This window comes from Chiloscyllium punctatum, chromosome 37 (genome assembly GCF_047496795.1).
Source record: "Chiloscyllium punctatum isolate Juve2018m chromosome 37, sChiPun1.3, whole genome shotgun sequence".
NCBI lineage: Eukaryota > Metazoa > Chordata > Chondrichthyes > Orectolobiformes > Hemiscylliidae > Chiloscyllium > Chiloscyllium punctatum.
The window spans coordinates 33,212,505-33,233,175 of record NC_092775.1 but is presented as its reverse complement, the minus strand read 5'-3'; the positions used below and the strand labels follow the sequence as shown (position 1 = coordinate 33,233,175).

The 20,671-nt window shown below is 41.8% G+C and overlaps 1 protein-coding gene across 1 annotated transcript in view; it reads right to left on the bottom strand.

Annotated features, from left to right (window-relative positions):
• Nucleotides 1–16,781, bottom strand: part of LOC140462773 (opsin-5-like) — a 32,612-nt gene extending 15,831 nt beyond the window's left edge. The window contains exons 1-2 of the mRNA XM_072556042.1: nt 16,749–16,781; nt 15,900–15,990 (exon numbers count right to left, since the gene is read on the bottom strand). Of these exons, the coding sequence (XP_072412143.1) occupies nt 15,900–15,990; nt 16,749–16,781 (124 nt within the window). The remainder of the gene's footprint in view (nt 1–15,899; nt 15,991–16,748) is intronic.
• Between the last annotated feature and the right edge of the window lie 3,890 nt (nt 16,782–20,671).

The following is a 20,671-nucleotide window of genomic DNA, read 5'->3' as shown; positions in this document are numbered from 1 at the left end:
AATCTCTTATCTAGTTAAGTTATTGATTACTGAGCACTACGAAGATTGCAGGTTTCATCCAGGGACTAGGTAAAAACAATGACTGCAGACGCTGGAAACCCGAGTCTAGATTGGAGTGGTGCTGGAAAAGCACAGCAGTTCAGGCAGCATCCGAGGAGCAGTAAAATCGACGTTTCGGGCAAAAGCCCTTCATCAGGAATACAGGCAGAGAGCCTGAAGGGCTCACTTATCTCTCCACCCTTCAGGCTCTCTGCCTGTATTCCTGATGAAGGGCTTTTGCCCGAAACGTCGATTTTACTGCTTCTCGGATGCTGCCTGAACTGCTATGCTTTTCCAGCACCACTCTAATCTAGACTCATCCAGGGACTGTATGAAGCTAATTGATCTATATTGAGGTGTTGCAAGGGCAGCTACAATATTCTCAATATCACACAGTTAGGGAGTGAAATGAGTTACCTGTCACAATCCATGTTGGCTGTATCAATAATAAATAAAATTGGAATTAAGTAAATAAATACTTCAGAACTGATGCTTCTTCTTAAAACCTTTGGAATTTATCTCAGTTATAAGCTTTCTGCTACTTAGATTTGCTCAAAAATTTGTACTACCATTAATTATGCCCTTTTTTTTTAATTACTGTGAATCATAGTTTAAGAAATCAATGTAAGCCACTGACCATTCCGGCTTATGCCCGAAACATCGACTCTCCTGCTCTTCGGATGTTACCTGACCTGCTGTGCTTTTCCAGCACCACACTTTTTGACTCTAACCCACTAAACAGAACACCAGAGTCTATACTATGATAAATTAGTATACCCATGTGCTTGTCTGGCAGGAATAGGATGATTGCAACCACTTATCTAGTTTCAAACTATGTGTAAGATTTTTATGCTTCTTTCATCTTTGTGTATCTTCCCTATGTTGCCATTTCACCAGTCTTCACTGAACTTAAGTGTAAGGTGGCTAGAAGCAAACATAATAGATAGAACATAATATTAATAGCTTAAAATAGTGATTTCATGATTAAGGCCACATCATGCCAGGTTTTTGTGGAATGGGGCCAGTCATAAAATTCTCAAGGCTTTTTAATCTCTCAAATATTGAAATAGATACCAGTAAGTCTTTAAAAAATTGAATTTAAAGCTTATTTTTTTTACCATTATCATCTTTATTTCCCTTTGCTTGCATTTATTTCACTGTTTGTCCCGACTAATTTCTATTTATTCCCTCTCCATTCTTTGTTACCCTTGCTTAACCTTTCTTCATGTTCTCTTCCTTGTCACTTCTGCATCTCTCTTCCTTCATTTTTATCAATTTTACTTTTCTTTCCTTCACTTCTGTTTCTTTCCCTTTTAGTTTTAAGTTGATCTCCTTCCTTTTTGGTTGTTTCTTTTACTGATCCTTGCCCCTTTATCTTCTTTGTATTTTTCAACAAACTGCTCATTCTGTATGATCACAAGGTCACTGGGGATTTGGAGCAGGAATGTAAAGGGAGACGAGAAGATGAGCACTGAATTCAAATGTTGCTGATTTCTCACAAGCTGATAACTGTGGTGAAAACCTGGCACCTACTTGGGCTGAGGCATTGAATTAAATTAGCTTTATTAAATTTAATAACTGAGTCTGGACTTGGACGTCTTCCTGGGCCTGTTGCTAGGGGTAGAGTTAGTTTCATATACTCTTACAGCATCAAAATAGACCCTTCAGTCCAACTCGTCTGTGCCGACCAGATATCTTAAATTAATCTAGTCCTATTTGCCACTATTTGGTCCTTATCCCTCTAAACATTTCCTATTCATGTACTTGTCCAAATGTCTTTTAAATGTTCTAACTGTACCTGCATCTATTTTTTTCCTCTGGTAGTTTATTCCATATGTGCACCACCCTCTCTGTGAGAAGGTTGCCTCTCAGGTCCCTTCTACATCTTTCCCCTCTCACCTTAAACTAATGCCCTCTAGTTTTGAACTCCCCTACCCGAGGGAAGTGACTTTGGCTATTCACCTTATCAATGCTTCTCCTAATTTTATAAATCTCTCCTCAACCTCCTACTCTCCTGGCAAAAAGTCCCAGCCTCTCCTTATAACTCAAAACTCTCCAGTCCCAGTAACATCCTGATAATTCTTCTCTGCACCCTTTGCAATATCCTTCTGATAAAGGACCACCAGAACGGTATGCAACACTCCAAAAGAGGCCTCACCAATGTCCTGTATAGCCGCAACATGATGTCCCAACTCCAGTACTCAACAGCCTGACCAATGAAGGCAAGCATTCCAAATGTCTTCTTCAGCACCCTGTCTACCTGTGATGCCACTTTCAAGAAACTATACACCTGCAGCCGTAGGTCTCTCTGGCTGACCACACACCCCAGGTCCCTACCATTAATCCTGTCCTGGTTTGTCACAATAAAATGCAACACCTCACATTTATCGGCTGAGTGGCCCAACAGATCAGGTTCCCGTCGTGGCCTTAGATAACCTTTTCCACTTCCCACTATACCAACAATTTTGGTGTCATCCACAAACTTACTAACCATGTTTCCCATATTCTCATCCAAGTGGTTTGTATAAATGACAAACAACAGTGGACACAGCACCAATCCCTGCAGAACACCGCTGGTCACAGGCCTCCAGTCTGAAAAATAACCTTTTAGCACCACCTTCTGTGTCCTATCATCAAGCTAATTGTGTATCCAATTGACAAGTTCTCCCTAGATTTCATGTGATCTAACCTTAATAACTACCTACTATGCAGAACCTTGTCAAAGGTCTTACTAAGGTCCCTGTAGACAATGTCTATTGCTCTACCCTTGTCTATCGTCTTGGTCAAATCCTCAGAAAATGGAATCAAGTTAGTTAGACATGATCTCCCACTCTCAAAGCCTATCCCTATTCAATCCTTGCCTCTCCAAATGCACATAAATTCTGTCTCTCAGAATACCCTCCAAAAACGTACTGACCACTGATGTCAGACTCATCGGTCTATAGTTCCTGGGATTTTCTTTGCATCTTTTCTTAAATAAAGGCAGAACATTAGCCACCCTCCAGTCTTCTGGCACCTCACCCATGACTGTAGATGATACAAATATCTTTGCTAAGGGCCCCACAATTTCATCCCTCGCTTCCCACAATATCCTTGGGTACACCTGATCAGATCCTGGGGATTTATCTACCTTTGTGCTTTTTAAGATGTTTAGCACATCTTCTGTAAAGCGGACTGTTTTCAAGACATCACTATTTATTTTGCCAAGTGCCCTAGCTTCCATTTCTTTTTCCGCAGTAAATACTATCACAAAATATTCATTTAGTATCTCATTTGTCTATGCTGCTTTACCCTGAGAGCCCATACCACCTACCAACAGGATCCAAACTGGTCTATTTAAGAGGGGGATGTCCACTGGGGACTCCTGCACTTCCTTCTTGAGCCTTTTACTTTGTCAGATGGTCACTATTCCCTTTCTGCCTGCATAATCCTGACAGTAGAAAAGAAAAACCAAAAGAATGAATCCAGCAGCATTCTACTGTAGACAGAGAACTCACACTTCCGCAGAGAGAACTGTACCTAGCAGCTTCAACTCCAAAAAAAATCCAACTTGAATAACTGAAAGCAAAACGAAAACCCTGGGACTGTGTCAGCCTGACTCCATCCACTCAGGCTTCCTTTCTCGAATTAAAAAAACCAAAGGTGTTTATTCTGCTGTCCATGGAGCAGCGTCCTCAGCATCAGAGTGACAACATTCCTGTTTAAGATAGAACAAATCCCTCTGAAAGGCATATATCGTTACTGTAAGGAGCAACAAAATGTTAAGGAATACGAAAGTTGTACTTTAGGATTTGGTGATACCATGTAAAGTAGCTGGGGTAAACCACCTTATTAAAACAGATGTAGCATCAACTGATAATGGGCGGAGTTTCCCAATGGTAAATGTAAAAGAATTATGTGAAAAAATGAACATCTTAGGAATGAACACAGTAGCAGAATGCCCATTTAGTAATGGGTTTAGAATCATAAAGATTTACAGCACTGAATTAGACTCTTCAGTCCAACTTGTCCACATCAGCCAGATATCCTAAATTAACATAATCCTATTTGCCAGCACTTGGCCCATGTTACTCCAAACCCTTCCTATTCATATACCCATCCAGATGCCTTTTAAATGTTGTAATTGTACCAGCCTCCACCACTTCCTCTGGCAGCTCATTCCATACACGTACCACCCTCTGTGTGAAAAGCTTGCCTCTTAGGTCCCTTTTAAATCTTTCCCCTCTCACCCTGAACCGCTGCCCTTTAGTTCTGGACTCCCCCCACCCTAGGGATAAGACCTTGTCCATGCCCTTTAAGATTTTATAAACCCCTATAAGGTCACCCCTCAGCTTCCAACGCTCCAGGAAAAACAGCCCCAATCCATTCAGCCTCTCTCTATAGCTCAAACCCTGCAACCCTGGCAACATCCTTGTAATCCTTTTCTGAACCATTTCAACTTGCACAGCATCCTTCCTATAGGAGAGAGACCAGAATTGTACACAATATTCCAAAAGTGGCCTAACCAATGACCTGTACAACCACAATATGACTGCCCAACTCCTGTAACCAATGCTCTGACCAACAAAGTAAAGCATACCAAACGCCGCCTTTGCTATCCTATCTACCTGAGACTCCATTTTCAAGGAACCTGTATTCCAAGGTTTCTTTGTTCAGCAACACTCCCCAAGACCTGGCCATTAAGTGTATAAGTCCTGTCCTGATTTGCCTTTCCAAAATGCAGCACCTCACATTTACCTAAATTAAACTCCATCTGCCACTTCTCGGCTCATTAGCCCAACCGATCAAGATCCCATTGTACTGAGGTAACCTTTTTCGCTGCCCACTACACCTCCAAGTTTGGTGTAATTTGCAACTTACTAACTTTACCACTTATGTTCACATCCAAATCATTTATATAAATGATAAAAAGCAGAGGACCCAGCACCAATCCTTGTGGCACTCCACTGGTCATGGGCCCCCAATCTAAAAAGCAACCCTCTACCACTACCCTCTGTCTTCTACCTTCGAGCCAGTTCTGTATTCACATGGCTAGTTCTCCATGTATTCCATGAGATCTAACATTGCTAACCAGTCTGCCATGAAGAACGTTATCGAACACCTTACTGAAGTCCATATAGATCACATCCACCAATCCTCTTCATTACTACTTTAAAAACTCAATCAAGTTAGTGAGGTATGATTTCTCATGCACAAAGCCATGTTGACTATCTCTAATCAGTTTTTGCATATCCACACACCTGTATATCCTGTCCCTCAGGATTCCCTCCAACAACTTGCCCACCACTGATGTCAGGCTCACTGGTCTACACAGCCCTGGCTTTTCCTTACTTTACCACCTTTCTTAAATAGTGGCACCACATTAGCCAACCTCCAGTCTTCCAGCACCTCACCTGTGACTACTGATGATCCAAATATCTCAGGAAGAGGGCCCAGCAATCACTTCCCTAGCTTCCCATAGAGTTCTGGGGTATTTATCCACTTTTATGCATTTTAAGACATCCATCACTACCTTCTCTGTAATATGGACATTTTTCAAGATATCACCACCTATTTCCCCACATTCTATATCTTCCATGTCCTTCTCCACAATGAACACTGATGCAAAATACTCATTTAGTATCTTCTCCATCTCCAGTGGTTCCACACATAGACAGCTTTGCCAATCTTTGAGGGGTCCTATCTCACCCGAGTTACCCTTTTGTCCTCAATGTATTTATAAAATCCCTTTGGATTTTCCTTAACCCTATTTGCGAAAGCTATCTCATGACCCCTTTTTGCCTTCCTGATTTCCCTCTTAAGTATACTCCTACTGCTTTCATATTCTTCGAAGAACTCACTCAATCTCTGCTGTATGCTTCTTTCTTTTTCTTAACCAAAACCTCAATGTTTATGGTCATCCAGCCTTGCCTTTCACAGGAATATACTTTCTCTGGATTCTTGTTTTCTCATTTTGAAAGGTGTTCCATTTTTCAGCCGTCCCTTTACCTCAAAAATCCGCCCCTAATCAACTTTTGACAGTTTTTGACTAATATCATCAAAATTAGCCTTCCTCCAAGTTAGAGCTTCAATTTTTAGATCTGGTCTATCCTTTTCCATCACTCCTTTAAAACTAGTAGAATTATGGTGGCTGGCCAAAAGTGCTCCCCCACTGACACTTCAGTCACCTGCCCTGCCTTATTTCCCAACAGTAGGTCAGGTTTTGCACGTTCTCTAGTAGGTACATCCCCATACTGAATCAGAAAATTTTCTTGTACACAATTTAACAAATTCCTCTCCACCTGAACCCTTCACACAGTCCCAGTCTATGTTTTAGAAGTTAAAATCCCCTACCATAATCACCCTATTATTCTTACAGATAATGGAGATCTTTTTTCAAATTTGTTTCTCAATTAGGGGATCTATATTACTATCCCAATAAGTTGATCATCTCTTTCTTATTCCTCAGTTCCACCCAAATAACATCCCTGGATCATTCCCAGGAATATCCTCCCTCAGTATAGTTGTAATGTTATCCCTTATCAAAAACGCCACTCGCCTGCCCCCTTTCTATCCTTCCGATAGTATTTCTAAACTGGAGCATTAAGCTGCCAGTCCTGTTCATCCCTGAGCAACATCGCTCTAATTGGTATTATATCCCAGTCTTATGTTCCATACCATACCCTCAGTTCATCTTCCTTCCCTGTTAGGCCTCTTGCATTGAAGCAAATGCAGGTTAATTTATCAGTCCTACCTCGTTCTCAGTTTTGACCCTGCCTGCCCTGACTGTTTGACTCACATCTTTTCACAACTGTACCAGTTTCAGACTGATCTCTTTCCTCAGTATCTCCCTGGGTCTCACCTTTCCAACACCCAAACCCCCCACCCCCACCCCTCCCCTTCGGAGGGTCAATGTGGACTTGTTGCCCCAAAGGCCTGTTTCCACACTGTAGGCAATCTAATCTATTGTGATGAGGTGGTTCACAAAATTATAGCTGACCATCCAAGTTGTAATCTAAAATTTGCCCTGACATGGGCAACGTGTGCAAAGAATTCACTTAAAATGATTCATGGCTGCAATCTGTATCATCTTTGGGGGGAGAAATGCAAAAATACCTTCTCCAGTGTGTAACCAACCTCCAACTTGAGAAGGGATTACATTTGGCTTCAGTTTTGTTTCCTGAGTATTTGAATACTGGATGCAAGAAGAAGGGCATCTATCAAGGCTGAGGTTTTAGAGAAAAGTCAGCCTCACATAAGGCCATCAGAGATAAATGTACATCCAGAGGAATTGGCGCATTACAAAGAAAGTACGTAAGCATGGAAAGGCCTGGAGGCAATAATGAAGAAACAATTCTATAATGTAGTAATCAATTTGTTCGAGTCCATTCCTCCAGGTTATTTGTTACTGATTAAATACTTCTGAATCTGAACACATACCAGAATTTGATAAGGCAATACTGACTTCAGAAACGTGTATGATGGTCAAATACAAGATAACTCAGATAAAGAATGTGGACAAAGTGATAATGAAGCCCAGAATTAAGTTTTCATCCCAGAAGGAAAGCTACCAAAAACTGGCCCAAGAGTAACATACATGCAAGAAGGGACCAGTAAATAGAGGGATGCAACCATTATAGGAAGAGCAGAAAAAAGCCAATCGTAAATTCAAAAATTGGCTAAATATACAAGATGAGGGACAAAAGGTCAACTAAATGGATTAGCAACTTTAGGAAGCAATTTCAATACATGATAGGTTCTGAGGTCTTCAGAAATAGACCTTTAAGGCCTTTAGTTAAGGCCTTTAAGGTTCCACATGGTGGGCTGCTCTGGAAGGTTAGATCACATAGAATCCAGAGGGAAATGGCAAATTGGACACACAATTGGCTTGATAGTAGGAAGCAGAGGGTAATAGAGGAAGGATGTTTGTCGGACTGATGGCCTGAGACTAGTGAAGTGCCTCACAGGTGGGTGCTGGGTCCATTGCTGTTTGTTATCTATATCAGTGATTTGGATAAAAATGTACAAGGCATGATTAGTAGGTTTGCAGATGAAACCAAAATAGGTAGTATCATGGGCAGTGAGGAAGGTTGTCAGAAATTGCAGAAGGACCTTGATTAGCTGGGGTAGTGGGCTGGAAAATGGCAAATGGAATTCAGTATAGATAAGTGTGAGGTCTTGCATTTTGGAGAGTCAAATCAAGGTAGGAGTTTCATGGTGAATGGTAGGAACCTAAGGAGTGTAGAGGAACAGAGCGTCCTTGGAGTTCAGGGGCACATTTCTTTGAAAGTGGGGTTACTGGTAGACAGGGCAGTGAAGAAAGCTATTGGCAGACTGGCCTTTATCAGTCAGGGCACTGAGTATCAAAATTGGGAAGTTATATTGCAGTTATACAGGACATTGGTGAAGCTACACTTGGAGTATTATGTTCAGTTTTGGTCACCTTGCTTTCAGAAGGATGTTATTAAACTGGAAAGACTGCCAAAGACGTTTACATGGATGTTGCCAGAACTCAATGGTTTGAGTTATAGGGAGAGGTTGAACATGCCAAGATTTTTTTTCTTTCAAGTGTAGGAGACTTAGGGGCAATGTTATAGAAGTGTATAAGAATATGAGAGGAATGGATAGGGTGAATGTTCTCAGTCTTTTTCCCAGGGTTGGAGACAAGAGGGCATTAGTTTAAGGTTAGATGGGAAGGAATAAAATGGAACCCTAGGGGCAACGTTTTTTAGAGTAGTACGCATATGGAATGAGCTGCTGGCAGAAGTTGTTGAGGTGGGTACATTAACCACATTTTAAAGGCAATTGGACAAATATATGAATTGGAGGGGTTTAGATGGATATGGGCCAATTACAGGGAAATGGAGTTAGCGTAGGACATTTTGGTCGGTATGGACCAGTTTGGGGCAAAGGGCCTGTCTCCATGCTGTAAGACTCTATGACTCTAAGTGGGTGATATGGAAGGGTAGCTATAGAATGTATTTACAAATTCATTAATATAAAAATGTTATTTCTCAGTTAGATCCATTCTTCTGAAAATACTGTGTATTGAGCTGAGAGCAGGCCCAGCAAATTTCTACTCCAATAAAAGAAATTCTGGAATTAAGAATCCTCTGATGACTATGAGTGTTCCATCAATGTCAATTGATGAAAAACCCAACAGGCTCACTAATATTCGTAAGGGAAAGAAATCCGTCATGCTCACCTGGTCTGGCCTACATATGACTCCAGACCCACGGCAATGTGGCTGACTCTCAACTTCCCTCTGAAATGGGCAAGCCACTCAGTTGTATCAATAACTACAATGTCTCAACAAAGAAATTAAACTAATGGATTTGTGGCATCAATTTAGGCATCAGAAAAAAATCCATAAGAACAGTCCTGTCAACCCTACAAAGCTCTCCTTACTGACATCGGGGGAAAGTGGCAACATTGGGAGAGCTGTCTCTCAGACATGCAACAGCCTGATATAATCATACTCATGGAATCATATCTTACAGACAATGTCCCAGACACCATCATCACTATCCCTGGATATATCCTGTTCCACCAGTAGGTCAGATCTAGCAGAGGTGGTAGCACAGTAGTATACATTCAAGAGGGAGTTGCTGTGAGAGTCCACAACATTGACTCTTAACCCCATGAAGTCTTGTGGTTTCAGGTTAAATATGGGCAAGGAACTCTCCTGCTGAGTCCCAGGTTCTGTTCCCCCTCAGCTGCTGAATCAGAACTCCTCCATGTTGAACAACATTTAGAGAAAGCACTGAGGATGTAAAGGGCACAAAATGTTTTTTGGGTGGGGGATTTCAATGGCCACCAACAAGAGTCGCTCAGCAGTAGTATGACTGATTGAGCTGGTTGGGTCCTAAACGACAGAGCTGCTAGACTGGGTCTACGGAGGGAAACAACATGAGGGAAAAACATACTTGATCTCATCCTTATCAACCTGCCAGCTGTAGATGCATCTGTCCATGACATTATTGGTAAGAGTGACCGCCACTACATCCTTACAGTGCATATGAGCTTGTACCAGAAGCCTATATACAACGTTTCAGGAGGGCCCCTGGTAAAACCTAAACTCAGTTTGAGCAAACCTATGATGACCTGAGAGAAGTGATTATTTCGGAGGAATTCAAAAATTCACTACTTGAAGTAGTGCAAACTCATGTGGAAGAGTGGAGAGTTAAAACAGCAAGGTTAGCAGCTGAAGTGGCTGATGATCATGAGCTGGTCCAGGAAACTTGGTTTGGCTTCCAGAATCAATTTCAGTCCATGAGGGATAGAAATTGGGGCAAAGAGAAATCTTCATGTGGAAAGGGAAAGGTAGATCTCGGTGAAGATCATAAGGAGAACTTACCACAGGGTAAAAAAGAAACCCTTGCAGGGGGACAAAGAAGTTAAAAAGCTCTGGTGTTTTCATTGTAATAAAGTGGGCCGCACAAAATCAGAGTGTTGGTGGGCTAGGAGAAAGCCAGATGTAGGAAATCCAGACAAGCCTGGGAGTTTTGTTGGACTAGTAACAAAAAGCACAAGGGAGGTTAGACAACTGCCTCAGTGTGTACAAGATGATCAGACGTTGGTTAAGAAGGAAGTACCAGATCTGCTTAAAGAATATACATGCAAGGTTAAAGTTTATTCACATAGGCCAGGAGTAGCAGGTAAGGAGATTACAACATTAAGGGACACAGGATCCTCTCAGTCCATAATGTTGAAGGATAAGGAGATATGTACTCCTGAGGGACTATTGCCAGAGAAGGTACTGGTAACAGGAATTCATGGTGAGACAAAAAGCACTCAATTATGTAAAGTGAGGCTAGAGAGTCCAGCAAAGAGTGGAGAATATGTGGTAGGAGTACTGGACAAACTCTTGCAAATGATACAGCTGATTCACTGGTATGCGTGCTGCCTACTCTAGTTGAAAAGCCAGTGGAGACACAGGCAACTGAAGACATGGAGAATGTTTATCCAGGAATTTTCCCTGACTGTGTGATCACAGGATCATAGAGGCACAAACTGAAGCAGGAGAGTTCAAAAGGCACAGATAAGGAAGCTAACATAGCTTTATCAGAGACCTTTTTTTGATTAGATAAGTTGAAGAGAGAAGGAGCAAATAGGTAAACATGCAAGTGTCTTTACCTCTGCTAAGCAGATTGAATTGTAACAGAAAGATGTGAACTTAAAACAGTTATATCAAAAGGCATTTACAGAGGAGAGTGAATGCATTCCTGTTTGTTATTAATTAACAAATGATGTTTTAATGATGAAATGGAGACCATCACACATTCAAGCAGATGAGAAATGGGCAAAGATGGGCACCAAATTGTTTTGCCAGTAGGGTACAGAAAGGAGGTGCTGAGTGTGGTGCATGAGCTCATTTAGAGGTGAGGAAAACATAGGCTAAAATACAAAGACATTTTTATTGGCCTGGATTACATAAGGATGTAGTTGAATTTTGCCAGACGTGCCAGACGTGTCATACATGTCAGCTAATCGGAAAATCACAGGCAGTAATAAAACCTGCACCTTTAACACCTATTCCAGCATTTGAGAAACTTCTCACAAGAGTCTTGGTTGATTGCGTAGATCCCCCTACCTCAAACAAAAAGTGGGAGCAAGTATTTATTAACAATAATGGATGTGTCAACTAGATTTCCAGAAGCAATCCCATTACGCAACATCACAACTAAAAGAATTGTAGAAGAATTAATTAAATTCTCTACTAGAGAATTCTATGGTGGAACTGGTCCTCCTGGGAGCAGATACGGCGGAGGCGGAGAAATTGGGAATACGGGATGGCATTTTTGCAAGAGATAGGGTGGGAAGAGGTGTAATCCAGGTAGCTATGGGAGTCGGTGGGTTTGTAAAAAATGTCAGTGTCAAGTCAGTCGTCACTAATGGAGATGGAGAGGTCCAGGAAGGGGAGGGAGGTGTCAGAGATGGTCCAGGTAAATTTAAGGTCGGAGTGGAATGACATTTCAGGTTCCACCATAGAACACACCAGATGGCCTCCTTCTTTAGAGACCGCAATTTCCCTTCCCACGTGGTTAAAGATGCCCTCCAACGCATCTCGTCCACATCCCGCACCTCCGCCCTCAGACCCCACCCCTCCAACCCTAACAAGGACAGAACGCCCCTGGTGCTCACCTTCCACCCTACAAACCTTCGCATAAACCAAATCATCCGCTGACATTTCCGCAACCTCCAAAAAGACCCCACCACCAGGGATATATTTCCCTCCCCACCCCTTTCCGCCTTCCGCAAAGACCGTTCCCTCCGTGACTACCTGGTCAGGTCCACACCCCCCTACGACCCACCCTCCCATTCTGGCACTTTCCCCTGCCACCGCAGGAACTGTAAAACCTGCGCCCACACCTCCTCCCTCACCTCTATCCAAGGCCCTAAAGGAGACTTCCACATCCATCAAAGTTTTACTTGCACATCCACTAATATCATTTATTGTATCCGTTGCTCCCGATGTGGTCTCCTCTACATTGGGGAGACTGGGCGCCTCCTAGCAGAGCACTTTAGGGAACATCTCCGAGACACCCGCACCAATCAACCAAACCGCCCCGTGGCCCAACATTTCAACTCCCCCTCCCACTCTGCCGAGGACATGGAGGTCCTGGGCCTCCTTCAACGCCGCTCCCTCACCACCAGACGCCTGGAGGAAGAACGCCTCATCTTCCGCCTCGGAACACTTCAACCCCAGGGCATCAATGTGGACTTCAACAGCTTCCTCATTTCCCTTCCCCCACCTCATCCTAGTTTCAAACTTCCAGCTCAGCACTGTCTCCTTGACTTGTCCGGACTTGTCCGACCTGCCTATCTTCTTTTCCACCTATCCACTCCACCCTCTCCTCCTTGACCTATCACCTTCATCTCCTCCCCCACTCACCCATTGTACTCTATGCTACTCTCTCCCCACCCCCACCCTCCTCTAGCTTATCTCTCCATGCTTCAGGCTCACTGCCTTTATTCCTGATGAAGGGCTTTTGCCCGAAACGTCGATTTCGCTGCTCGTTGGATGCTGCCTGAACTGCTGTGCTCTTCCGGCACCACTAATCCAGTATATCAGTTCAAAGTCATGTCATTTGGTATGAAAAATGCTCTGGCCACATTTCAGACTGACTAATAAAGTCATTGCCAGATTAACCAACTGTGTGGTGTATACTTATGACGTGGTGATTTTTAGTCACTCATGGGAGGAACATTTACAGCATTTATCAGACTTGTCCGATTGACGTTGGACAGCAGGCTTTTTTGTAAACCTAGCTAAAAGTAAATTTGCCAAAGCCTAAGTCACCTTCCTGGGACATGTTATTGGATATGGACAAATGGCCCGACGGGATGCGAGAATGAAAGTAATTAGGAAATTTCCCACACCATCGATGAGAAAAGCAGTACTACAGTTCCTGGGATTGAGTGGATTTTACAAGAAATTTGTGCCGAACTTTAGCAGTGTGGCTGCTTCACTCACCAAATTGTTTAAAAAGGACAAGAGGTTTCAGTGGACAGAGGACTGTCAAAAGGCATTTGACTGCCTAAAAACTGTGTTAACCACTACCCCAGTATTAGCCAAACCAGATTACACGAAACCTTTCAAGGTGGCTATCGATGCCAGTGATGTGGATGCCAGTGCAGTACTCCTGCAGGAGGATAACGAGAGAATAGAAAGACCCATCGGATATGTTTCCAGGAAATACTCAACAGTGGAGAAAGAGACTTTAAGCTTGGTTTTGGCATTACAACATTTCAGTGTTTATATTACTAGCAAGGCATCTGAGACAATTGTAACCCATTGATATTTGTGGAAAAATTTAAGGACAATAATACCAGACTGTTTAAGTGGAGCTTGTATCAGCCATTCAATTTGACAATTGTGCATGTGGGTAGGTTGTGAAAACATAATTGTTGATGCATTCTCAAGACCCGAATGAGATATGGAGTTGTTCTGTGGTGGGAGTGCTACCGCCTGAATTTGCATGTGGTTGTGCATGTTTGCAGGTGTATATTTAGTATAGTGTATATCTGTGTTTTAGACCACTAACCAATTTGTTTTTGAAGGGTTTTAAAAATGAAGCCATCTTTTGGTAATGATGGTTCACTTTTATTTAAAACGGGGGAGGTGTCACAAAGCTGGTCCCTTTTTTTTCTAAAAGCTGTTCCTTTTCTCAAGGATACTGGGTCCTTGATTTTTTTTCAGAGGGGTCATAAACCAGGCTGGGCTCTGATCAGACTGGTTTGATATAGAGATGAAAAGGATTTTGAGTGGCCTTTTGTTTATATGTAAACACATGAGACTTCCGGCCAAAGAGGTCCTGTTTTAGAATTGGCCTGTATAATGAAAGGGGGGTGGTCAGCTCTCTAACTGAGCAGTTCAGCCCAGAACTACTTGGGAGTTCAACAGTGAGCTGTGTGGAAACTCTTTCTTTCTTTCTGCCCTTCTAACTTCAACCTGTAAGCATCTGTTCCATTTTTAAACTGTGTTTTAAGGGGGTTTGCTTATTGGGGCTTTTGTGTATATTCCGAACAGCATAATTATGTCTAGTTTGGATAGACATAGTTCTGCAGGGGTTCTTTATTCTGTTCTTTGTGTTTCATTGTGTAATTTTGTAAATAAATTTCTGTCTGTTTTAAAACCTAGTAGTCAACCTCACTATCTTACTCCGGGTCATTTTCACTGTACACTTACCAAAACAAATTGCAAAGTTATGGTCTGGGGTTGCCTGCTCAAGGATGTTTTGAGTGGTCTGGCCTAGTCCATAACACTGTTAATGGCAAATGAATTGAGTAAATAGATGATGGATATTAATTTCAAGTAACTGAAGTGAAAGATTAACAATTGCTAATTGATTAATTATATCGGTCTATATATAAAAAAGAACAAGTCTGCTGCATGCAGCAGAGCTATGCAATTGAAGGTTAAAGTTGTTCACAGACTCCCAGACTGCTTGTATTTTCTGTCATGATTTGGAGATGCTGGTGTTGGACTGGGGTGTACAAAGTTTAAAATCACACAACACCAGCTTATCATCCAACAGTGCTTCCAATTAAACCCGTTGGACGATAACCTAGCGTTGTGATTTTTAACTTTGTATTTCCTGCAGCCTTGAAGAGTCCATGTTCCATATACACATAGGTTTTGCCTGACTGCAGTCCTTATTTCACTATTTGAGGGTACTGCGTCAGAACCTTTGCTCATGCTTGAGCTACATACTCCTGATCATTGGACATCTTGTGCAGAAGTGGTGCAAGCAAGTTGGAGGACTGCTTCATGAGTAGGTACTGGGCCTGGCCATTAACAGGTCCAAACAGTACACCATGGATGAGGCTGTTTGACTAGATGCATGCCTCCTTCTGTTGTATACCAATGCCAGGGTGTCCCTGGAGTGGGAGGCCCTGCAGTTTTCACTGGCACTCTTGAGACTTTCCATGATTTGAGGGGGGGGGGGGGGGGAAGAGGCAAGCAGAATGTATTGCCCTACCCCATAAGCAAATTTTAATGTAAAATTATGTTGCATTTCAACTTTTAATTTTTGTTTTCTTGCTCCTTTAAGAGAGTATTCCTCACTAATTTTACTTATTTGCTTTAATTGACATCATTTGATGTTTTCAAAAGAGTATACAGAGGGGAATAGCGTGGATTGGAGCTACACAATTGTGTAACTGTGAAGAGGTCACGAAATTTTCCAGCAAAGAGAAGCTATGTGTCTTACTTCATAGTCGCCTAAAAACTTGGACCAGTTCGCAGTTTGGAATTCAATAATTTAACTATTTTTATTCCCCTTGCTAATCTAATCATTTAAATTTCATAACAGTAATATTAAAAGAGTATATCCAAATGTCCAACCTAGCTCATTTTGGTGTTAACTGACTCTTACCATACATGGAATAAATTACTCCAAAAATAATATCTTCCTCCTTTGATATAGATGACAAAATGATGTTAGTTTCATCACTGGTATTTCCCATCTGCAAAGAAAGGTTGCATATTTTTAAGGAAATAATTATTTCAGCATGGTTTCAACCCCAGATGAATATTGATTAATTACTCAAGAAAATTTATAATAATTACTCAGGAAAAGTTAAACACAATAAATGTTTCAATTATCTTCATTCAACCCTTCTAACTCAGATGGAAAATAAATGTTCTTTTACAATTCTGGATGTTCTAATTATCACTGAAACAGATAACAGCATTCTAGCAGGGTTGTTTCTAATTGGAATTGTTTGGAGGGGGGCGGGGGGGTGGTATTTTATCAGATTTGATTGGAGTAGGAAATAATCAACCAGTCAATATGCAAGACAGAGAGTCAGGTGCAGTTGACCATGTGCCTATGATGTGGTCCACCTAACTTCCTGTCTATTAAACCTTAAATACCCCCAAGGACTGTGAATAATAAATAGGTATCTGACTATGTTTTTCTCACCTTTGCCTGAGGAACTGAGCATACCTTAGCTGGATATATTAAAAAACCCCCTGTGATATGTGTAGTCATCCTGTTTAAAACTTCAGGTCCAGTAAAATGTAACAGAGGGAATAAACCTAAAGGTGTGAAATTCATCTCGGGCCAAGTGGACGAAAACAAAATAACATCCTATTTCACATATTGCCTGACTTTTGAAGAGAAAGTAACATGAAATAATTCTCAAATTTGTGATTATGCATTTCTTGCTATTACCCACGATGGATTTCATCTCGAGAATGTGTGAGGTGGGACATTACTTACAGCAATTTCTTGCTTTCCTGTCATAAGTACCATGTTTTGGCTTAAAAACTTGAATTTTTTGTTGTGATGGTAATCCCGTTGTGATCCTGAAGAAAATTGATGGTCTGGCTATACTTCTTCATTGCTATAGAGAAATGCCACAATACAGCATCCCTATATAAAAAGAGGTGGAAAGGTCTTCATATTATTTTGCCCAGTTCAAACACAAACCTTTATTATTGTATTTTCTGTACAATAGTTAAAAGAACAATGTCAGCCTTTTTTTATTTTTGAAATTGAGAATTTAGCGTTGCACCATTAGCAATGATTCCAGAATTAAATTTGAAGAGCAAAACATTCAAATAGAAAAAAAGAAATTACTCGTCTTGTACAGGAAAAACACTTCATTGAATACATTATTGTTTAAAAAGTATTTGCTATTGAAAGCATTTTCTTGAATGGCATACAAGCTGCCTGGAGCACGATAGCTCACAACAACTTTTCTTGTACAATCTTTTGCACTTTACCTTATTATTTATAGAAATAGACTCTCGGGTGCTTCTCATGGTGAATCATGCAGCTGATGAGGTGGATGTGCTTGCCACAGTTGGACCTTATGCTGTTGTGATCAACCATACCATATCTTGGACAACTCTACCAGATAATCGATGCGCACATTTTTGATAAGTTTCAAGTCCATGCTTTGTTTCAGGGAGACGAGAGCTGCCCTCTCTGACCATGGGTGATAACATTGTCACACAACCCCCTACTCAGGCTGAGCATTCTTCAACCAGGACCGACATGGAGCAGCTATTAGGCTTCTTTGAGATTAGGTTCTAATGCTTGTATTGGTCTGGAGATGCCTAACATGCTGTTTCCTGCATAATTGGAGCAGTTAAAAATAGAGAATGTGGAGGATGTTGAAGAGCGAGGGGAGTAGCAGCAGTCTCCCAAGGAGGAAGATGATGTCATTGAGTAGGAGAAACATCACCTTCACCAGGAGAAACTACTGTAACATCATGTGTAACAAGCCAGACAGAACTGAATTGTCACTCGCTTTCAATAGATTGAAGTTGGGTGAAGTGGTCAATCATTAACTGTAATTTTATTGTTGCTCAAAAGGAGGACAACTCTTCTTTAGTCCCAAAAGCATATACAACATTTTTTGTCTTTTTTTTAACTACATCTTTCCTGCTCTTTAATATAAGTTTACACTAACAACTGTTTGAAAGCTTTACAACATCTGATTCTCCTACATTCAACAATAACAAGATACTATGCTATGTTATGATGGGGATTAGGGAAACAGTAACACTCCTTTAGACTGGTTTGTAACATTATATGGTGCTGTGGAAGGGTAGTCTTTGTAGTTTCATTCTTGTACCTGCAACTAATGACACCAAATCAGACAGGTTATGGGTTGAAATGTTAAGAGAGTCAGAAAATCATAGAGATGTACAGTGCGGAAACAGACCCTTCTGTCCAACTCATCCATGCCGACCAGATATCCCAACCCTACCTGCCAGCATCCGGCTCATATCCCGCCGAAACCTTCCTATTTATACACCCATCCAGATGCTTTTTAAAAGTTGCAATTGTACTAGCCTCCACCACATCCTCTGGCATTTCATTCCATACACATACCACCCTCTGTCCCTTAGGTCTCTTTTATATCTTTCCCCACTCACTCTAAACCTGTGTCCTCTAGTTCTGGACTTCCCCACTCCAAGGAAAAGAAAGACTGTCTATTTATCCTATTCATGCCCCTCATGATTTTATAAACCTCTACAAGGTCACCCCTCAGCTTCTGACACTCCAGGGAAAACAGCCCTAGCCTATTCAACTTCTCCCTATAGCTCAAATCCTCCAACCCTGGCAACATCCTTGTAGATCTTTTCCCAACCCTGTCAAGTTTTATATCTTTATAAATGTGATATTTTATGCACACCTGTCACTTCTGTGCCATTAGAATGTTTTAGTTTTCTTTGTCTTCCCAATACAACTATTCAGTCCAGAGGTCTGCAGCCAGGAAGGAGAGAGCCTGTGTTATGGTGCGGCGTGTTGACCTTGGAATTTTGGTAGAGGACCCTGGGACATTTGTTGAAAGAAAGCCCAGATATGGTGAGATGTGTTCTGGCCATTGCTTCCGTGCTGCAGGGTGAGTGTCGCCAGCAGGTTGGAGGAACAGAGACCTTTGGAATAACCTGAGAACAGACTTCAGGGGAGAACCGTAAGTGGTCCTCTGCTGGAGGCTAACTGGCATCACCCTGTATCATTGTTGGGAATGGGCATCTAGGTGAGGTCAAGGCCCCTCATTCACCAGTGCCTTGTAGTTGCTGTTGACTGCCAATGGCCGAAGTGATAGGAGTGCATGTCTGTATGCATCTCTGGCAGCCAATGAGGATTCTGCTGTACCTGGTTCTCCATGGTATCCACCAACTTGGCCAATGACACAGGTAAATGCACACATGCTGGAGTCAACATGGTACTTAGAGCATTCATGGATTCCTCCAATCTTCAATCCAGTTCCCTAATTGTGTTCAACAAAGTGCAGGCTATTCTGTGTCTACTTGTGCATTTTAATGAAATTATTACTGACCCAATATCACAGGGGTCCTGTCTTGCCTGGGGCTGAGCAAGTGTCTGGCCTTCAGCTGTTTCTACATGGCAGAGGCCGAGGGCATTTCTTCCTTGGCCAGCTATGGAGATACGGCTGTGAGGTTCTCACCAGCATGTGCTCTCCAGTCTAAGCTAAATAAAGTAAACACCAAGATGAGAGTACATGAGCTGATGGAGGGTGAATGAGGAAAACCTTGCTGGTGCATTCTCTGAGGAGTCTGTGTCATCCTCCTCAAAGGTGGAGGAGAATGTGTTGGCTGGAACTGCTGGTATCCTCAGGGAGATGGTTTTATGAATGCTGCCACAGAAGACAAGAGAGGGATAAAGACAAAGAGAAAGAACTGCAGATGCTGGAAATCAGAAGCAGAAACAGAAATTGCTGGAAAAACTCAGCAGATTTAGCAGTGTCTATGTAGAGAAAGCAGAGTTCATGTTATGGGTCCAATGCTCCTTCTTCAAAAGAGAAGGGACGAGTTGCACAGTTGGAGCAAGAAGCTGGATAATTTTATGTCTTCCTCTTGTAAGATTTTGCAATTATAAATTTTGTCATTGGGTACTTTTGTACAGAATGGTCTTCTGGCAGGAATGTAATTTGTTTAACTCAAACCATTAACACATTCACTAAAATAGGGAGAAAGAGGCATTTCAGGCAAATGTGTCAACTGGTATACCAGCTTTAATGTTAGCAAAAATTACCAAAACTGAGGAATAAGTCAATATCAGCTGATCATCAGAGGGTGGGAGTGGTGAAGGGTTGTTTTTCATACTTAAGAGCTGTGACCAGCGATATTCCACGGGAATTAGTGTGCTGGATCCACTGTTGTTTGTCATTCGTATAAATTATTTAGATGAGAATTTAGGAAGCATGGTTAGTAAGTTTGTGGACAATGCCGAAATTGATAGTATAGTGGACAGTGAAGAAGGTTATCTAAGATCACAAAGAGATGTTGATCAATTCAGTCAATGGGCTTGGGCATGGCATTATTCCAAATTAAACATGGAGATTAATTTGGAAAAATGCAAGGTGTTGCATTTTGATAAGACAAACAAGAGAAGGGCTTATATGGTTAATGTCAGGGCCCTGGGTAGTGCTGTTCAATACAGACCTCGGGGTACAGATACATAGCTTTTTGAGAGTTGTGTCACAGCAAGAAGGCATTAAAAAGGTGTATAGCATGCTTGCCTTGATTGCTCAAACCATTGAGTATAGGAGTTGGGACATCATGTTGCAGTTGTACAGGATGTTGGTGAAGCCACTTTTGGAGTACTGTATGCTGTTCAGGTCACCCTGCTACAGAAAGGACATTATTAAATTAGACAGAGTT